Genomic DNA, 22,344 nt, shown 5'->3' with positions numbered 1-22,344 from the left:
AATGCGCATGTTAACAGGGCCCCTGCTAGGCTGTCAGCTGTTGAGAGGGATGCCTGTCATTTAATTTGTCAGCATGATGGTTTGTTGAAAAAAACCCCTTTTAAAAGACTAATTTTTCCTCCTTGCCTTCAGGCTTATATACAAAAATAAGAACAACAGATACTAAATTTACTGGCAAGTTGACCAGGATTAAGGAACCTTTCCCAATATAGTTTTTTAATTGCAAGTAGAATATTCCCAAACTGATGTCATGGTTTTACTTTATTTTTAGCTTGATGTAGTTATATGAAATATTAATTAATGAAGAATAGACTACCCAGATTTTTAAAGTTGAATTATAGGTAAATAATGGGGGACAGGATTTGAGGACAAGCCAAATTGGCCAACTGAGTGACATTCATCAAATAATGGTCAAGTATTAAACCTCACTTTCCTCATATGGAAAACAGGTATAAGAGTGTCATGTCGGCTTCATAGACTATTTGTTAAGATTAAATGCAACAATGTGTGTAAAATACCTGGTGCACAATAGACACCAAATTTTAGTTTGAGATCACTTGGTTTCCCAGCTATTTACTCCAGATTGTCTTTTATTCAATCCATATTAAACCCATAACATTTTATAGATTTTTGTTAAAATACTCGTGAAAAATAAACAGATCTTAAAAAATGTAAAGTGCAGGCTCATGGAAGAAGACTCATTATCAGCCATCTCTTATAGAAGAGTCATGACTCAGATTTCTTCATGGAGGGAAACTAGGATCGGGGAAGAGCTTTGTTTAGACAAGATTAGGGCTTTTAAGTACTACTAACTACTTCCAAACTAAGCAATTTGATCCTTTTTTCTTTTTTTTTTTTTATGGCAAGAAAAAAGAAAGACATCTAAACCAGAAAGATTTATCTTTGTTTAATGTACTATATTTTTTAACGTAGTTGTATTTGTTTTTCTGATGATAGAAATACAGTTATATTTTTAGTGATTACCATAAATGAAAATTTCCACTAGTGGGGGATACTCGTTTTCAGGTGGCCTTGAAAACAATACTTCAAGTGAATCTTGAGGTATTAGAAAATGAGAAAATCAGTCATTATGATTGATAAACTAGTATCCATCAGGGGGAGAAAAGCCTCATTACAAATAAATATAATATATATATATAATTACAGACTACTTTTGAGTATATTATTTCCTCTCAACCTAGGCTGATTTAAAGGTAATAAAGTGAAGCAACTCAATAGGAGAAAAATCTTCATGAAGAGACTAGATTTTGATTGGGCTCTTTTTTCCCTTTCTTGTTTTCTTTAAAGAAAATTAATAAATTATCTATTTGACAGTAGAGACTAAGGGTTTTTCTTGTGGTAAAACAGCTGGGTCAATAAGGTAGTCATGTTAACAATAATATAAAAGTCATTAGTACAAATTAAGGCGAATGTAGACTCAAAATTAACTTGTTCAGATAAAGTGTAGGTTTTGTAAAATGGGAGGATCATTTTTAATTAGAAGTTGGGCAAACAATTCACAGTAACACACTAATTGACAAAAAAAGCCCTCAAACCCTATAAAACCATATTAGCTAATAGAAGATATGCACTTCGACAAATCTTTTTAGGTAGTTTGGGCACAGCCCCATGGTAGGTGCTCTGGGAGATCAGAAGTCGACAGAAGACGAGGAGGAGGGCTAAGATGTGAGTGTAGGCAACTCTGACTGGTATGATGAGAGGTACAAACCTCATGCTGCAAGGAGTTAAAAGACAGAGCAGTTGCTTCCATTTGGTCCACCCAGGATCATCAGGGAAGGCTTCAAGGAAGATGTGGTATTTGAAATGGCTGGTACAGATGAGCAGGATTTTAGTGGTTGAAAGTGAGAAAAAGGAAGAGGGCAAGGACATGCATGGGAAACACAGGACATAGTCAGAGTAGAAAGTGGCTGGTTTGGGCCAGAATATGAAAAGATACTGGAAGGTTAGATTAGAAGAATTGGTTTAGATAAGATCAGCAAAGGCCTTGACTCCTAAACTAAGTAATTTGATCTTTTAAAAATTTATTGAGAAGCTTAAGTCCTAAAGGTTTTAGGACTGAGCGTGAGATAAATAGAGCTTTCATTATTGCAGTTAGTCTGGCTATTGCATATCAGATAGGTTAGCATGGAAAATCTGGAGGTGGGGGGATGACTTAGGTAGAATTTACTATATCCTGGGAAAGAGGTGGATGATTAAAGGAGTAGAATGTTGGGAATAGACAAGAAGGGATAGGTATGAGAAGACAGAATGACCATTAATGCAAGGGTAACAGAAAAGACAAAGGAAGATCTAATTTGGGGCAGGAAAAAAAAATTATTTTAGATAAGAGACATATCAATGAAATGGTTAGAAATGTAGGACTGGAACTCAAGGAAGAGAATAGGTAAGTATCATGAAGGGAGAGAGTTAAGAGAGGAATGGCAAAGCCAGACCCATGGACAACACCCACCACCCTTAGAAACTTTCAATCTTGGCACTTACTGCCATTTTAGGCCAGATGATTCTTTGTTTTGTTTGTTTGTTTGTTTGTTTGTTTTTGAGGGGTTTTTTTGAAGTATAGTTGATTTACCATGTTGTGCCAATCTCAGCTGTACAGCAGAGTGACTCAGTATACATATATATACATTTTTTTATGTTCTTTTCCATTATGGTTTATCCCAGGAGATTGGATATAGTTCCCTGTGCTATACAGTAGGACCTTATTGTTTATCCCTTCTGAATGTAATAGTTTGCATCTACCAACCTCAAACTCCCCCAGTCCATCCCTCTCCCTCCCCCACTCCCCGTTGGCAACCACAAGTCTGATCTCTATGTCTGAGAGTCTGTTTCTGTTTTGTAGATAGGTTCATTTGTGCCATGTTTTAGATTCCACACATAAGTGCTATCACATGGTATTTGTCTTTCTATTTTTGACTCTACTTCATTTAGTATGAGAATCTCTAGTTGCATCCATGATGCTGCAAATGGCATTATTTCTTTTTTATGGCTGAGTAATATTCCATTGTATATATGTACCACATCTTTATCCATTCATCTATCGATGGACATTTAGGTTGTTTCCATGTTTTGGCTATTGTGAATAGTGGTGCTATGAATATAGGGGTGCATATATCTTTTTGAATTATAGTTTTATCCAGGTATATGCCCATGAGTGGGATTGCTAGATCATATGGTAATTCTATTTTTAGTTTTCTGAGGAACCTCCATACTGTTTTCCATAATGGCTGTACCAACTTACATTCCCACCAACAGTGCAAGAGGGTTCCCTTTTCTCCACACCCTCTCCAGCATTTGTTATTTGTAGACTTTTTAATGATGGCCATTCTGACCAGTGTGAGGTGGTACCTCATTGTAGTTTTGATTTGCATTTCTCTAATAATTAGTGATGTTGAGCATCTTTTCATGTGCCTACTGGCCATAGGCCAGATGATTCTTTACTGTGGAGATCTGTCCTGTGCATTGTATGTTGTTTAGCAGTATCCCCCCCTGGCCTCTACTCACTTAGATGCTAGAAGCCGCCTCTCAATTGTAACAATGAAAATGTCTCCATATATTGCCCAGTGTCCTCTGGCAAACAAAATCATCTCCGGTCAAGAACCATTGCTTTATGCGAATAAGGATGTAGACACATGATAGTCATTCTATGTGGCTTCCTGATCATTTTTTAACATTATAAATACGGCAGTTTTAAGTAAATATTAAAACCTGCAGGCCAAAGCATAGGTGGTCCTTCATGTAAAGATACTTGTTACAACATAGCATCTGTGGCTGGAATTCAAGCAGAAAATGGCAAATCCCTTGTCAATGGCAGTGTGATAGCTGCTTCAGTGGTGGGTAGCAGAAATAATAGTATTACTATTAGCGTTCCTACTACCAATTATAATGTTAACTGCGTACATATTTGTGCATATGCTGAGCTAATAAACACTTTATATGGATCATCTTACTAATCCTCACAAAAACCTTGTAAAAATTCATTTTAGAGATAAGTAAATGGATGCTTACATTAGAACTAACTTGTTCAGACCTCAAAGCTAGCAAACAGTGGAGCTGGGAGTTGAAGTAGGAAATCTGTCTCTAAAACTTGGATCCTTAAGTCATTGCACAGTCATTCCAGAAACCAAGTAGGTGAAAGAAAAGGTAAAAGACATAGTTACAATTGTAGCAGTGGGTTGGCGCAATTTTGGATTGCAGGACTACAATGAAGGCAAGTAAGAACAGCATGGTAAAGAATGGGACAGAGTGGAGTGGTCTCAAATAGCAGCCCATGAAAAAAGTACTTGCAGCTCAGAAGCACAGGACTGACATTATAAAAATACCTTAAAAGTGCCTGATAACTTTACATTTTGCAGAACTCTCCCTAATGTTTCATTACATTGATCCTCTCTAGAACCCTGCAAGTACACAGTACATTTATCCCCTTCTAACAGTTGAAGAACAGAGACCCAGAGCAGTAAGTGGCTGTTCCAAAGTGATCCAACTTATCAATGAAAGGAGGACTAGAACCATGTCATCTAACTACATGTCTACTTCCCTTTCTACCAGACTGTTCTGCTCTCTCAGTTTAAAAGAGTATTGATCATGTTTGTCTTTCCTACATTAAATAGGTACAAAGCAGCTTCATCTTTGAAAATAAGTGTAGGCATGCATCACTTTAAAATATGTCATCTAATAAGAGTAATAACATAGTGATGATTAAGTTTATTGAATCATTTTAATCAAATACTAAATATGTACATGACACTGAAATTAAGTCCTATAGGTTTGTACTGCCAAATGGAGTAAAGAATAAACAATGATAATGATGGAAAGATAAATTCAGTAAAGTGTTATCTTTTCCCCCAATTATGTCATATATATAATGTATTCTGCATGCTCTCACTGTAGCAAGAATACATGATTCTCTTTTTCTTACAGTTAGAAGAGGGTTTTGTTCCTCTTATACTGAGGTTCATGGTGAATGTGGCATCTTAGAAATGGGAGGCTGTCACCTGGGGAGTATTCAGTGTTTCTTGGTGGAGATGCATCATGAAGTTATACAGGCATACCTGTTTTATTGTGCTGCACTTTATTACACTTCGCAGATAGTGCTTTTTTTTTTTTTTTTTTTTTACAAATTGAAGGTTTGTGGCGGCCCTGTGTCAAGCAAGTATATCAGCACCATTTTTCCAGCAGTATTTGGTCACTTCTTGTTTTCTATGTCACTTTTTGTAATTCTGACAATATTTCAAACTTTTTCCATAGTATTATATTTATTATGGTGATCTGTGATTATTGATCTTTGATGTTACTATTGCAAAAAGATTGCAACTTGCTGAAGGCTTAGGATGGCAGCACTTCTTTTCAGCAATGAAGTATTTTTTAATTAAGGTATGTACATTTTTTTAGGCATAATGCTTTTGCCCACTTGATAGACTACAGTATAGTATAAAAATAACTTTTATATGCACTGGGAAACCAGAATATTCCTGTGACTTGCTTTATTGCAATACTCACTTTATTGTGGTGTTCTGGACTGCAGTATCTCTAAAGTATGCCTGTATCTGGAAACATTTCTAAATATATTTTATTAAGTTTAACAGAACTTCACTGGGGTAATTCATTCACTTGAGTCATTTAATAGGTTGATGTTCAGCTTTATGTTAGATGAGGCTGATGAATTTTAAGAGATATTTTTCCATTCATTCAAGAATAATTATGTCTACTTTGTACCCAATGCTGTAATCTTTCTAGAATGCAATTCACTTGACACTTCAGTCAGAAATTTGGCAATTTTGATGCATCTCTAGTGTAATTTCAGGTACTCAGTAAGACTGGAGGGGAATCCTAAGTTTTAAGACAAGCAAATAAGATTTCCTTAGAAAAATCATTCAAAAATATATCAGATACTTTAATAATGGTAGGTAGGAGAAGCATGTTTCTGCATGTGGATGATGGTGTATTAAAATGGTTGGAAAACTGCCTGTCACAAGGCAAATTTTACTTATTCATGTTCCTCAAGCATTTAGTCTTCATGCTTTCAGTGTAACAATGCCTTTCTCTGTAAATGTTAGAAATGATTTCTTAAGAAACTAACTTGCAGATATGCAGTATCCTTAGAGGAACAAAGAAGAAAAATGTTTTTAAATTGTTTAATATTTTAAAATATATAGGGATCCTATATAAAGTATGTAGATATCAGGGTCAGTATATCGAATAGTGAATAGAGAAATCAGTGATAAGAAGAGAGCTCTAAAGCTGAGAGCTCAAAACCCAAATGCAGAGTTTTGGGTTTTTTTTCTTGTGTAGTAATCTAAAATTATAGAAAAGAAAGGCAATAATTTAAAGAAATGCATATTATTTTTGTAAGCCAGACATTCCATTTTGGTAAGAGTAACTGAAACAAATGATCTCTAATGGGTTCTCCTTTTTTGTTTAGCTTATCCACCTCTGGTTAGTACATGACAGCTGTTGTACTCCTTTGCTCCCTTTCTGATTGATACATAAACTTGGGTTGATAATGAATAGGCCCTTTAAGGATGAATGTAATTCTCATCTCATTTGAATATTTTTTCCTAATTAATCCGCAACAGAATCTTCTTCCTTGAAATCTGTAAAACATAGTGTCTTTCCTACTTACTCATACCACTTATATGTTACCTTCAGAAATTCTGTTTTTCTGACTTATATTTTATCTCCCAACTGGACTGTAAGCTCCTTGAAGGTAGGAACTACTTTTTATGCTTCTTTATATTCCCCAAACCTTCCACAGTACTTGAAAGTAGAAGACACTCATTCTGTCTGAAATTATGATGATGATTTAGTAAAACATACCATACTTGAATTGACAGCAAGGAAAGCACTCCAGATGCACATCTTCAACTCACAGCAGTTTCTTTCATTTTATGATAAAAGTGGAACAGAAAATTGGGATAATTTTTTGCAGTACAACAAAAGTCTTAAATTATTTATTTCTCTGCTTTAGTTAAAATGCTTTGTTTCACACTTGACAAATGAGTGGATTATGATGATCTAATCCAAAACTTTCTGCCTTTAACAGGATGGAAATTTCTCTCTCAGTACTGTATTTGAAAAACCTCAAAATATGATGGTAGTTGGACAGTCAGCATTTGCCGACTTTGGTAAGATTGTTTTTGTCTTTGAAAGTCTCCCCATGTCTCTGACCTAGTCATATTAATTCCCCATATCTAAAAGTAACTTTAGTGTCTTCAGAGCTATTACAGATTTAAAAGATGCCTGTCCTAGTGTTATACATGGCATGTGGTCAATTCTTAAATACAATAAGGAGCAATTTATGACGTGTGTTTAAATTATAGTTTGAATTTAAGGGACTCCTGTTTGCAGGAGTAACATGCAAAACAAGGATGTGTACTGAGGCTTTTCTAGAGAATACCAAATAGTAATTATCATGACATTTTTATGTATATCCACACTGTAGAACAAAAATAATGAAGAAATTAACCTGATCTCTTCAAACTACTTGAATATTAAAAAACATTTTTGTTTACATCTTAATTCCAAAGAGTAGCATCTGTTATGAATCTCTGTTTTCCATAAGATTCTACACAATAAATCAAGTTCAGAACTTCCAAAGCATATATGGCTCTTTCATCATTTGTCAGGGTTATTATTAAAAGGATTTTGGTGTCAGATGGAAAAGTGGTCTAGATGACCACTACCTGAGTCCAAAGTTCACTCCATCCTGCTTTTCCTTCATTCTACCAACAAACACCTCAGCCTGTTCCTCAAAATGCAGGTGACATATTACCACCTCCAGAGGCCTCAGTGTCTTCATTTGTAAAATGAGGATGATGATTATAACCACCTCACAAGGCTATTGTGAATAACACAATGTGAGTAAAGTACAGTGTCAGGCACAGAGTAAGTGCACAGGAAATTATTGTATAATCTGAGTCTTTTCACTAGACTTGTTTGGTCTTGTTGTTGTTGCTGCTTTTTGCTCCGCTGACTAAATCAACTCATTGTTCAGTGTCATAGAGACATGTCCCATGGCAACTAAAGCAGGAGGTTTGATAGTGTTATTTGATGAAAATTTCAACATGAATCTCTGTTGTACTGTATTTTAGTTTTATTACATTGAATATTACTTTGATTTTGAGCAAATTTCTGGGGCCTGATTTATAGTCTTTAATGCAAATAGTCAAGTCTTAGGATACATGAATTTTTCTTTTAATTTGCTGATGGACTTGATTAGCTGGATTAATGACAAATCTCTTTGCAAGTCTCTCTCTAGGGGAAGAAGTATATATGCATTATATAATTCTCAGGCTGCTCACAGAACTCCCTTAACCCCTGGTTAGGATCCTCCAAATTGAAGATATTTGTTTTATGATTGTGTGTTTTGTATGATGAAGTGTTTTGCTTGTAACAAAGTTATTAGTAGCTTTACTTAAAGATTTTTTTAATTGTGCTAACTGTAAACATAGACATTTAATTTACATGTTTGTATTTTTTCAATGTGCAGAATATAGGATATAGTCAATTAAGCATAACTATTTCTCCCCTATTTTTAATAACTTTAGGTGAGTATATCAGTAAACTTTTTTAATGGATCAGTAAATTTTAAATAAATAGCCCACACTGTCTTTTTAAAACTTGATGTATTTTTAGCTGAGTATTATCAAAAAACAAGACTGCTTATGAGTCCAAACAGATGGCATTGAATAAGGTTATGAATATTAATATATAAAAATATGCATTTTCCTATACATTTGAATATGTCTGTGAATTGCATCCTGCCCTCCATCCGCCACCCCTCCCACTCCTTTTGAACCAAGGCAAGGAAAGTGACTGACAGCCAGGAAGTCAGAGTGATATCAGAAATTCGCCATTTGTTTGGTTAAAAAAAAGCACATGCTTGAGGCACATGCGTGAATAAATGATATAGCTCACAGGAAGAATCCTGTACCAAAAAGGAATGTTTAAATGGCTCCCAGCTCACCTACGTTGTCTAGGAACAGAAGTTTTTTACCTATGATGAAGTTTTTAGTTTCTAACATAAAATATTTTTTAAAAGATATCAAAAAAAACCTACTCTAAAAGAAGGCTGTGCTGGTACAGTGAAAGGGAGGTAGGGTGGTTTGAAATCAAACAAATGAGGAACTTCTAGCAAATAAAACAAGGAAATAATTATTCAAACTTATGATAACATTATTTATTCCCTTTATAAGACAAAGAAATACTTTCCCAGAAACCACCTAAATAAAACTCTATGAAATGTTACACAGCCAACAAAAATGGGAGTTATGAAGATTCTGTTAGGAGAAAAAAGCAGAACAGTATGTTGTACAATATGATCATTTAAAAAAAATAAGACTAGAGCAAAATATATCAAAATGATGATAATGGTTGTGTTAAAGTCGGAAAATAGGTTATCTTATTACCTGTTTTCCAAATTTTCTGTTATGTGGTTAGATTAATTTAGTAATGAAAAAGTAAAATATAGAAGGATAATAGTCAACTATGGCAAGAAAGAAACCAAAGTGTGTACTTAAAGTGTTTAGATTTTTTTGTCATAGTACCTCTGAGTTCATATATAATTTATCCTATCCTCTTAGTTGCATGAACAACTCCTTCAGAGAAGGTCATGTACTTCCACACAGTCTTTAACTCCTACAGCTTTGTAGATACAATAGTCCCTAGGTATCCACAGGGGATTGGTTCTAGGACCACCCCACCATCACCAGTTCCCACCAGCTACTGCCAGATACCCAAATCCGAGGATATTCAAGTCCCTTATACTGTAGAAAATTACATGGTACAGTCAGCCCTCCATTTCTGTGGCTTCTACAGTTGGTTGAATGGATGCAGAACCCGTGGATATGTAGGGCCAACTGTACCTTTTTAAATTAACTTCAGAAAGTAAAACAAAATCTTCTTGTCTGATGGGATATGCAGAAGGTAATGCTTCTGGGACATGGAATAGGAAGTCAGGGGAAGTTTATTAGAATCTCTGAGATGCCTGAGATTTTCATATCAAAAGAGAGGTAGATTTCAGAAGATGTGGTACATATATACAATGGAATATTACTCAGCCATAAAAAGGAACGAAATTGGGTCATTTGTAGAGATGTGGATGGACCAGAGTCTGTCATACAGAGTGAAGTAAGTCAGAAAGAGAAAAAAAATATTAACACATGTAGGTGGAATCTAGAAAAATGGTACAGATGAACCTATTTGCAGGGCAGGAATGGAGACACAGACGTAGGGAACGGACCTGTAGACATGGGGGTGGGATGAATTGGGAGATTGGGATTGACGTATGTGCACTGCCGTGTGTAAAACAGATAGCTAGTGAGAACCTGCTATATACCACAGGGAGCTCAGCTTGGTGCTCTGTGGTGACCTAGATGGGATGGAATGGGGGGTGGTGGGAGGGAGGTCCAAGAGGGAGGGGATATATGTATACATATAGCTGATTTACTTCATCGTACAGCAGAAACTAACACAACATTGTGAATAAACTATACCCCAATTAAAAAAAAAAAAAAAAGACAGAGGGTAGATTTAAACAGTTTTGAAATACTCGATCTTCTAAGGATGGAAACCAGTCAGGAGACAGGTCGAGCATGAGTTGGTGCAAGCATGAGCTAACTACATCAATAATTGGAGGGACAGTTGGGAGAAACTTTGCAAAGAAAGAATCAGTAAATGTACTGGTTGGTTTGACAATAGAAGGATTAAAAAAAAAACAAAAACCAACTTGCCTCTGAATAACTAGAAGAACCATTCTTTTCTCTACCATTTTTCATAGAGATAGGTAATCAGGAGAGTAAGCTGGTTTGGATATTAAGATACTTTAGAGTCTTTAATAATGCTAGTAAGACAACAGGCTGGAACATTTATGAAACATAAGTTTAGTAATAAAACCAAAGCAAATTTGAAAGTCCTCCAAGAGCTAAGAGATCAAGAACTGAATGAGCCCTCCAAGAAGGAGAGTGTGCATAGAGTTTGACAGGGATAAGGAGGGAGAAAAAAGAGCACTAAAATGTGGTCAGAAAATATTGATGATATTAAAATGTGATGTACAAGGATGACCACAAAAAGGCCTTTGGATTTACAGTTTAGCAGGGCACTAGTAGCCCAAAAAGGTGTCATTTACAGAGCTCTTTAGCATTTCCTGGGCCTTAGAAATCAGCTAATAAGTAGTAGCTGCTGTTGGTTATTAGCTGGGCCCTGGCCTCACACTTGGGAGATCGGCAACCCATAAATGCATCTAATACTTAAGCAGTCATCTTCTAGAAAACATGTTGTGTCTTACCCTATTATATCACCCTTTTAAACTGTATGTTAAAGTTGAGTGTTTTTCTAGGTAGGTTTAGAATATCAAGGTCTAGAATTGCAGCAAATAAGGTAGTATCTATTAAACTACATAGGACATAAAAGTCAAGAAAAATAAGGTACATTTTTTCTATCAAAAAAAATTATATACAACCACACTTAGAGAAAACATTAATTTTGTATGCAATGCCAGATGTAATAGAAATCAATAAAAAGCTACAAAACTGAAGGGGGAACACAAACCTTAACAGAATATCAGCATTTTCTATAGATTGAATCATATTTTAAATCTCATAGACTACATAAATTTATATATCCAAATCTAAATCTTGTGTATCAGATCATCATAAAGAGATCACACTTTATTCTCCAAGTGAAGAAAGAATACTGGCATGTTGGTGAAACCTAGGGAATTGTAAATCAGGCCTAAATAATCCTATAAGTGATAAAGGAGTTAATGAAAATAGAAAACTTTGTCATCCGTGAAAGTTACTAACATATTGGAAAATATTGAACCCCATAAATAGTATCATTTATGATTGAAACCAAATCTTATTCAATTGAGTATCCCAATGGCCTAGTACAGTAGATAATAAATGCCGTTTAAAGGGAGAAAAACCCCACAATCAAGTTATTTTATGAAGTTTTTATGCTGCTTGATAAAAATTCAGATTTTAATTCCAAATTAACCATGGTACAGCTGAAATACTTAGTCCAAAATAACAGCAGCAGTTTTCCTTCCTCTTGTTTTACAGTTGGGTGTATTCAGTAACAATTTGACGAATTAAAATTGTTTCTTGTTAGTTTTGATCTGGAAATAAAAGAAAATCACGTGAGCCATGTATGGAAATTTAAAACTTATATTTAGCCTAAATGCGAATGGGTAATTAAATGTTCATATTCTCTTTTATTGTGTTTTTTAAATTTTTATTAGAGTATAGTTGATTTACAATGTTGTGTTAGATTCAGGTATACAGAAAAGTGAATCAGTTTTACATATACATATATCCACTCTTTTTCTAGATTCTTTTCCCATATAGGCCATTACAAAATATTGGGTACAGTTCCTTGTGCTGTACAGTAGGTTCTTATTAGTTATCTATTTTATATAGAGTAGTGTGTATATGTCAATCCCAATCTCCCAATTTATCCTTCCCCCCTTATCTGCTAACCATAAGTTTGTTTTCTACATGTGTGACTCTACTTCTGTTTCGTAAATTAAGTTCATTTGTACTATTTTTTTAGATTACACATATAAGTGATATCACATGATATTTGTCTTTCTGTGTCTGACTTACTTCACTCACTATGACAATCTCTAGGTCCATTCATGTTGCTACAAGTGACATTATTTCCTTCCTTTTTATGGCTGAGTAGTATTCCATTTTATATATGTACCACATCTTCTTTATCCATTCCTCTGTCGATGGACATTTAGGTTGCTTCCATGTCTTGGCTATTGTAAACAGTGCTGCAATGAACATTGGGGTGCATGTATCCTTTTGGACCATGTTTTTCTCCAGATATATACCAGGAGTAGGATTGCAGGATCATATGGTAGCTCTATTTTTAGTTTTCTAAGGAACCTCCATACTGTTCTCCATAGTGGCTGTACCAATTTACATTCCCACCAACACTATAGGAGGGTCCCCTTTTCTCCACACCCTCTCCAGCATTTATTATTTGTAGATTTTTTAATGATGGCCATTCTGACCAGTGTGAGGTGATACTTCACTGTAGTTTTGATTTGAATTTCTCTAATGATTAGTGATGTTGACCATCTTTTCATGAGCTTTTTGGCCATCTGTATGTCTTCTTTGGAGAAATGTCTATTTAGATCTTCTGCCCATTTTTTGATTGGGTTGTTTGTTTCTTTGATATTGAGCTGCACGAGCTTTTTGTATATTTTGGAGATTAATCCCTTTTTGGTTGCTTCGTTTGCAAATATTTTCTCTCATTCTGAGGGTTGTCTTTTTGTTTTGTTTATGGTTTCCTTTGCTGTGGAAAAGGAAATTAGATCCATTTTTTTATTTTTAATTAGATCCATTTTTTAATTTTTGTTTTTAGTTTTAATTAGATCCATTTTTTAATTTTTTTAATTAGATCCATTTTGTAATTGTTTTTATTTTCATTACTCTAGGAGGTGGATCAATAGAGATCTTGCTGCGATTTATGTCAAAGAGTGTTCTGCCTGTGTTTTCTTTTAAAAGTTTCATAGTGTCTGGCCTTACATTTAGGTCTTTAGTCCATTTTGAGTTTATTTTTGTGTATGGTGTAAGGGAGTATTCTAATTTCATTCTTTTACATGTAGGTGTCCAGATTTCCCAACACCACTTATTGAAGAGACTGTCTTTTCTCCATTGTATATTCTTGCCTCTTTTGTCATAGATTAGGTGACCATAGGTGCGTGGGTTTATTTCTGGGATTTCTATCCTGTTCCATTGATCTATATTTCTGTTTTTGTGCCAATACCATACTGTTTTGATGACTGTAGCTTTGTAGTATATAATCTGAAGTCAGGGAGCCTGATTCCTCCAGCTCCATTTTTCTTTCTCAAGATTGCTGTGGCTGTTTGGTGTCTTTTGTGTTTCCATACAAATTGTAAAAATTTTTGTTCTAATTCTGTGAAAAGTGATATTGGTAATTTGATAGGGATTGCACTGAATCTGTAGATTGCTTTGGGTAGTACAGTCATTTTCACAATATTCAGTCCTCCAATCCAAGAACATGGTATATCTCTCCATCTGTTGGTGTCATCTTTTATTTCTTTCATCAGTACCTTATAGTTTTCTGAGTACAGGTCTTTTGCCTCCTAGGTAGGTTTATTCCTAGGTACTTTATTCTTTTTAATGCGATGGTAAATGGGATTGTTTCCTTAATTTCTCTTTCTGATCTTTTGTTTTTAGTCTATAAGAATGCAACATATTTCTGTGTATTAATTTTATATCCTGCAACTTTACCAGATTCATTGAGTAGCTCTAGTAGTTTTCTGGTAGCATCTTTAGGATTCTCTATGCATAGTATCATGTCATCTGCCAACAGTGACAGTTTTACTTCTTCTTTTCCAATCTGTATTCCTTTTATTTCTTTTTCTTCTCTGATTGCCGTGGCTAGGGCTTCCAAAATTATGTTGAATAATAGTGGTTAGAGTCGACATCCTTGTCTTCTTCCTGACCTTAGAGGAAATGCTTTCAGTTTTTCACCATTGAGAATGATGTTTGCTGTTGATTTGTCATATATGGCCTTTATTATGTTGAGGTAGTTTCCTTCTGTGCCCACTTTCTGGAGAGGATTTATCATAAATGGGTGTTGAATTTTGTCAAAACCTTTTTCATCATCTATTGAGATGATCGTATGGTTCTTATTGTTTAATTTGTTAACATGGTGTATCACATTGATTGATTTGTGTATATTGAAGAACTCGTGCATCCCTGGGATAAAATCCCACTTGATCATGGTGTATGATCCTTTTAATATGTTGTTGGATTCTGTTTGCTAGTATATTGTTGAGGATATTTGCGTCTGTGTACGTCAGTGATATTGGTCTGTAATTCTCTTTTTTTGTTATATCTTTGTCTGGTTTTGGTATCATGGTGATGGTGGATTCGTAGAATGAGCTTGGGAGTATTCCTTCCTCTGCAATTTTCTGGAAGAGTTTGAGAAGGATGGGTGTTAACTCTTCTCTAAATGTTTGATAGAATTCATCTGTGAAGCCATCTAGTCCTGGACTTTTGTTTGTTAGAAGATTTTTAATTGCAGTTTCAATTTAAGTACTTCTGATTGGTCTGTTTATATTTTCTATTTCTTCCTGGTTCAGTCTTGGAAGGTTATACCTTTTAAGAATTTGTCCATTTCTTAGAGGTTGTCCATTTTATTGGCATAGAGTTGCTTGTAGTAGTCTCTTATGATCCTTTGTATTTCTGCGATGTCAGTTGTGATTTCTCCTTTTTCATTTCTGATTTTATTGATTTGAATCCTCTCCCTTTTTTTCTTGATGAGTCTGGCTAAAGGTTTATCAATTTTATTTCTCTTCTCGAACCAGCTTTTAGTTTCATTGATTTTTGCTCTTGTTTTCTTCATTTCTATTTCATTTATTTCTGCTCTGATTTTTATGGTTTCTTTCCACCTACTAACTTTGAGTTTGTTTTGTTCTCCTTTCTCTAGTTGCTTTAGGTGTAAGGTTAGGTTGTTTATTTGAGATTTTTCTTGTTTCTTGAGGCAAGATTATATTGCTTTAAACTTCACTATTAGAACTGCTTTTGCTGCATCCCATAGCTTTTGGATCATCGTGTTTTTGTTGTCATTTGTCTCTAGGTTTGTTTTTTATTTCTTCTTTGATTTCTTCAGTGAACCATTGGTTATTTATTTATTTATATTGTTTAACCTCCACGTGTTTGTGATTTTTAGTTTTTTTTTTGTAATTGATTTCTAATCCATTAGTGTGGTCAGAAAAGATGCTTGATATGATTTCAATTTTCTTAAATTTACCGAGGCTTCATTTGTGACCCAAGATGTGATCTATCCTGAAGAATGTTCTGTGTGCACTTGAGAAGAAAGTGTATTCTTCTGCTTTTGGATGGAATGTCCTATAACTATCAATTAAGTCTATCTGGTCTAATGTGTCATTTAAGGCTTGTGTTTCCTTATTAATTTTCTGTCTGAATGATCTGTCCATTGGTGTAAATGGGGTGTTAAAGTACCCCACTCACATTCTTTTGTATGTAAGTATTTTAAAGATCAAATGCCTTCAAATAGACAGATGATTATATTACAAAAGAGGCTGTATAGGGGAGAGTTCTAAGTATTATGCTTTCTGGGCTTGGTCTCATTTTTTTGAGTCATTTAAGACTGCCTTTCATTCCAGAGACTTAATAGTGGACTTTTGTTTGTTCGTTTGTTTCCTATAGTTGAAAATTGGCTGTTCTCTTGTTAAGTAGCCTTATTTATTTTTTCATTAAAAGGGACACTGAATTCCAGTTGACATTAGTCAATAAGATAAAATTTTTCAGATAGTCTCTCTTAAATGTACTACTATAGCACCTTCATCATCAGTCAGAAATTATTAAGTAAATATAAATACAAAATACTTTAATATATGGAATACGGACAACTAGATGTAAGTGCTAGATTCAAGGAATTTGAAATATGATACTTTGAAATATAATTCATAAAGTACCATGAATTTTATGGTACAGACATATCAGTTCAAATAGTTTATTCTATTCTTTAAAATTGTGGAGTGATCAGTTTTTCTCCCATTCAGTTTTCTTCCTCTTTTGTACTGGAAGATGTACAAGATGTTCATTAACCTATTCAAGAAATACTTGTTTTTAGTGCTTACTGTTTAGACTATTCTGGATGCTTGGCATGTAGCCATGAATGAAGCATACAAGAACCTTGCTCCCATGGAGTTTAAACTCTGTTGAGGAAGGGAAAACAACAAGAAGTAAATTAGTGAGGTATTTTTAGAAAGTGTTAAGAGCTTTGAGCAGATAAAAGTACTGTAAGAGGAAGTGAGAAGGCCTATTTTCTGTAGCTGATTGGAGGTCATATTTCACCTTCGAGTTGAATGAAGTCACAGGAGGATCTTGGAAGAGTGTTTCAAGCAGAGATAACACCTAAATGAATGTTCAAAGTACAAAAAGAAGGATGGCACTTGGCCAAGTCTTCAGGGACTTGAGAACCAAGGTAAGGAATTTGGGGTTTTTTCTAGATATAATTGGGAGCTTCAAGGAGACTTAAGAGGATATGTAATTAATCCCACAATATTTTGGACATATTAAGTTTGAGATGTCTATTGGACACTAAAATGTTATACAAGTGGAAGATACAAACTCTGAAGAGACATAGAGTTGGATATCAGCATATCCTTCTTTAAATACCTCTTAGAAAATGGATAATGGATAAATAAAGGAGTACCTGCTCAAAGTATCCCACCTTTCTTCTTAACACTACAAATGTAAATTATTCCAGCCACAGTGGCCTCTTTGCTGTTCTTCAAACAGGCCAGGCACTATCCCCCTAAGGGCTTTTTCTTCTGCATGGAATGGTCTTACTCCAGATATTCTCATGGCTCACTCCCTCACCGCCTTATAGTCTTGCTAAAATGTCACCTTCTCCATGAGGCCCTCCTTGACCACTCTATTTAAAATTGTAACCCCTGCCCCCAGCACTCATGACCCCTTTCCCTCTTTACTTTTCTCCGTAGCATTTGTCACTATCTGATATACTGTGCTTTTACTCATGTACTCCATTGGTGTGTTTTCTTCACTGCTATATCTCATGCTTTGAAGCAGTGCCAGTCACATTGTAAATAATGAATAATTTTGAATGAATAATTTAATTTAAAAATATTTTAGTTGATTAAACCAATTGATTTTTAAGAATTGAGCCCAAATTTAGGACATGTCTTAAATATCTTCAACCATTATCCTAAACCCAAACTTCTTAGTGTCATTCACATGATGAGAACTGATCTAACATTACTTTTGCCCATTTTGATTAAAGTTAAGTGATTGAACTAAAAATTGTTCTGAATCTCTAAAATAGATGGATGCTGATTTCAGTAGGAGACATCCTAGGTCCTTATAAATTTTAATCGTTAGTTTTCATATTTCCATTTTTCTAATTCCTGAATTCTGACAACATACGTTATCTATAGTATTTATATTATTTAACATTTAAACAGACTATTGTATTTGCACAGATTCTGAATATCCTTTTGGATCTTTCAAGTGTCAATTTGTACTGAAAGATCAAAGAAACAGCAACCAATTTAAATAGTTCTTTCTAACCTGAAAGGCTGACCTGCCCCTGTCCCACCAAAGAAAGACCATACTATTCTAAATTTGGGGTAAAACCGAAATATTTTTTATGCACACATTGCCATAATTCACGGGAAGTGAATAGACATTCTTAGACTATTCTTCTAATATATGTCTAGTTTTTTAGTATTTTCTTTCCATTCCATGTCACTTTGGCGATCACACTGCAACGGTTGCCATAGCAAAAGTGATTAGTCCCTGAGTTTTACTTCTAGCAAAGACTTTGAGGCACCTCTCTTGGTGAGTCACAGATGCCAGATGTGATTTTGATAAATATTTTGAATGCTTTTTGATGGGAAATGGTAATTTATATACAAATTATAAAATTGCTACTTCGGAGTCTTGATTTTATACATACTCAGCATTTAAAGAATATCAGGCTGTACTCCTTTTGTTTAAGATTACAAATATGAGGAAAAACTAGGATCCTAAATCCGTGAAGTCTTTATGTATAAGTTTGTATATGGTAGAGTCTTGCCTTTCTAGGTAAGAGGGTTTTTTTAGTACAGCTATCTCTCTGACTTACTGTATTCTCAAGGCTACATTGTTCTTTTAATTTTTTTTAGTACAGCTATCTCTCTGACTTACTGTATTCTCAAGGCTACATTGTTCTTTTAATTTTTTTTAAGGTGCATGGTATTATGAGTGTATAATTATTTCTTTGAATATTAATTTAAAGTACTTAAAGAGTTTATAGGATAATGTTACATTTTACATTATCACATTGCTGTTTTGTAATTTAACAGGTGATATTTTTAATACTTTATCTAATACAACCTGCAGCTAATTGGGACACTTGTCTCTCTAAGCCTGCCCTAATTAATAGAATGGATCTATGATAACTGGAGCAATCCATGTAACTGACCTGTGAACTTCACCATACATTTATCTCTTTGTTGGTTGATTGCCACAGTACTAGGAAAGTGATTATTGCAGGATCTTGCCTATTCTTAGACCTTCCAGTTACATGCAGCCTGGGAAAGACTAAAAGACAGTGAAATTTATTCCTCTCTACTATATTATACCTGAGGGGAATTCCCTGCTATCAGTCAGAGAAGTATTAGAATAATATACTCTCAGAGCCTGAGAATAAATTATGAATATCCCCTTTCTAAATGTCCTACACTATTTTCAAGTAACTCAGGCTTCCATTTCAACCCCATTTTCTTTGCAACTCTGCATTTTCATTCAGTTTAAATGCCCCATCCATTGTTAAGCAAAAGCAGAGGTGTGCTTCTGGATATAGGTAGGTATACAGCTCTCTGTGCTTATCCTTCACCCACTAAAGAGTTGAGTGATGGGTTGGACGGATAGATAGGTAGTGGACGGATGGATGGAAGTACCCTTTGCTATATCCCTTGTCCACAGCAATCCATTCCCTTAGCAGCTCTCACAAAGCAATTCCATTTTCCTGTTCTGTTTCACATTAGCAAGTCAGTACCCTTGTGTTCTCTGTTACACCTCGAGACAAACGGACATTATCTGTACCTAACCTGCCCCTGCCTATCATCATACCCCAAATAACTAATGTATTCTTAATTTAATCAATAGAAAAGTTTCAAAGTTTTGTAATCAGTGACAAAGGATTTAAGAGTTTAAGGATTTAGGAGTTTGGTATTTTTCTTGTTTTGTTTCTTTATTTTATTTTATTATTATTATTATCATTTTGGGGGGCTATATTGGGTCTTTGTTGCTGCGCGCGGGCTTTCTCTAGTTGAGGCAAGCAGGAGCTACTCTTCGTTGCGGTACACGGGCTTCTCATTGCAGTGGCTTCTCTTGTTGCAGAGCACGGGCTGTAGGCGCACGGGCTTCAGTAAGTTGCAGCATGCAGGCTCAGTAGTTGTGGCGCGCGGGCTCTAGGGTGCTCAGGCTTTCAGTAGTTGTGGCGCACAGGCTCAGTAGTTGTGGCTTGTGGGCTCTAGAGCACAAGCTCAGTAGTTGTGGTGCATGGGCTTAGTTGCTCCACAGCATGTGGGATCTTCGAAGACCAGGGATCAAACCCGTGTCCCTTGCATTGGCAGGCAGATTCTTAACCACTGCACCACCAGGGAAGTCCAGGAGTTTGGTATTTTTCAAATATTTGTTTACTTCTTTTTCATAATATTTAACAGTTCTTACTATTTGGCAGGAACTCTTTTACAGAATGTGTTTTACATTTATCTCAGTTAATCCTCCCAGACCTCTCTGAGGTGAGCAGTATTATTTATCCTCATTATACAGATGTGGTAACAGGGGTTCAGATGTTAAGAAACTTGCCCAAGAGCACAAAACTAAGAAGTAGTAGAGCTAGGAAGTGATCCTTGGCTCTGTCTCACAAGCTGTGAGGCACCCCTTCTTCTGCATTAGTTCTTAACTGTGTGAGCATCCTTGTTAATGGTCTCCAACAGTGACCTCCTGGTAAGCATTGTTTTGTTTTTTTAAAACCAAATAATATGTTGATGGTGAATCTTTTCTTTCTGCTCCCTGCATTTTATGATGGCGTTTCCCTAATTGTTTTTAGAATTTTTATACTATCTGACCATTTTCTAATTCATTATCCATGTCAGAAATTTGATTATATATATCAATAATTCTAGAATATATAATGCTTATGGATTCCAGAAAAAATCAAAACCAAGCATTGGTCATTTTGATACAAAATTCACTATATAATAATATCTCTTGCATTAAGACAGCTTTTCAGAAAAGCTCTTTTTATCAAGTAAAAAAAAAAATTATAGTTTCTATTAGGATGAAGTCATTCTACTGTAAAGTTTCTGAGTACTTGTGGGAGGTCATTTCCTAGAAAGAAGCTCCTTGATTTCTCTTTGATTTTGATTTTTCCCCCTACTCCAGATGTTTACCGTTTTACAGCCACATATCTGTATTTTTCAGTCAGTTTTTAAAACTCTAACTTACTTCTAAATTGTGACTCATCATTTGAGACCAGGATCTCCCTAAATTTATTTAAACACATTTTTTCTTAAACATTCATTAATAAATGTATAAAAATTCTTTATGTCCTCTCCTTTTTTTGCCTTATACAGATGATTTCTTTTCTATTCTTCTTTGAAGTAGCAGAAAGATCTGCTTATATCTGGCATGGGTTAAGGATGTCAGTTAAGTCTCCTACATCTCATATTTCTTATAATCTTTTCAAAATAAGCTGCCAATTTTAAAAGTGGAATATTTCATGATGAAAAGTTAAGGCAGCAGAGAAAAGGAATTTAATAGATGGTTAAAAAACAACAACACTGTTTGAAATCAATCACCAACTCAGTAAAAGTAGTTAAGGGCTTATAGAGTAAGTATATTTTTTATTTTAAATCTATTACAAATCCCTACAGCAGTTAGTACTGTTTTGCTATTAAAGATTTGTCATAGGCTTTAGATCCACATAGACCTAGAGTCAAATTTCAGTTCTGGGTAAGTCATTCAAACTCTTTATCCATCTATTTCCTCATGTATAATACGAGGTTATAACGAGGTTGTGATAAACATAAAATAAAATGGTATTGTAGGTGCTTTAGTGCCTTCACATTACATGCTGAATAAATGTGAGCTGCAATAATAATAACAATATTTTAGAGCATTTACTTATAGTTTAATATCCTCTTTATTCAATACATTCTTCAAAAGATAAAAGAGAGAGGAGTTCAAAATCCTCCTTTAGAGTTTCTTCTTTCCCCTCTGCTGCTCCCAGAACATCTACCTAAAATTCTTCTTCCTCTGCACTGCCTTGTACTCCTCAAACCACCAAAACCCATGGAGTCTTAACCTCCTTCATATCTCTTTAAACTGTCCTTTCCCAGGGTTGCTTCTTTAACTCATCTCTCTCCTAGCTTACTGAAAGATTACTGACCTTCTGACTATTCATATGCCTCTCCAAACCATTCTTCACTCCGTAGTGCTGCTTCTACACAAAATGAATCTGCAATACTAAAATTCTTTAATAGCTGTCCTTATAATAAGGTCCAGTCTTTGCTGTGGTACACAGGCCCTTTTAGATCTGGCCTCTTTTTACTTATCTGTAACAAGACTTCACACACACACTGATCTATGTACAGTTCTCTAAATATATCATAACTCCTTTTTCTGTTTCACTTTCAGGCCTTAGTATGTGAGATTCCCTTTGCCTAGAATCCCCTTCCACCTCTTTTCACCCACCTAATGCATAATCATCTTTCAGGTTTTAATTAATAGTTATTTTTAAAAACAT

General features: G+C 34.9%; 1 protein-coding gene across 2 annotated transcripts in view; it reads left to right on the top strand.

The window, feature by feature from the left end:
• ITFG1 (integrin alpha FG-GAP repeat containing 1) overlaps window positions 1–22,344 on the top strand; it is a 267,814-nt gene that overhangs the window by 70,505 nt on the left and 174,965 nt on the right. For both annotated transcript variants that reach the window (XM_059906036.1, XM_059906037.1), the window contains exon 8: window positions 7,061–7,142. In XM_059906036.1, the coding sequence (XP_059762019.1) occupies window positions 7,061–7,142 (82 nt within the window). The remainder of the gene's footprint in view (window positions 1–7,060; window positions 7,143–22,344) is intronic.

The sequence above is a fragment of the Balaenoptera ricei genome, chromosome 19, assembly GCF_028023285.1.
Source record: "Balaenoptera ricei isolate mBalRic1 chromosome 19, mBalRic1.hap2, whole genome shotgun sequence".
NCBI classification, from domain to species: domain Eukaryota; kingdom Metazoa; phylum Chordata; class Mammalia; order Artiodactyla; family Balaenopteridae; genus Balaenoptera; species Balaenoptera ricei.
This window is presented reverse-complemented; position numbering and strand designations above follow the sequence as displayed.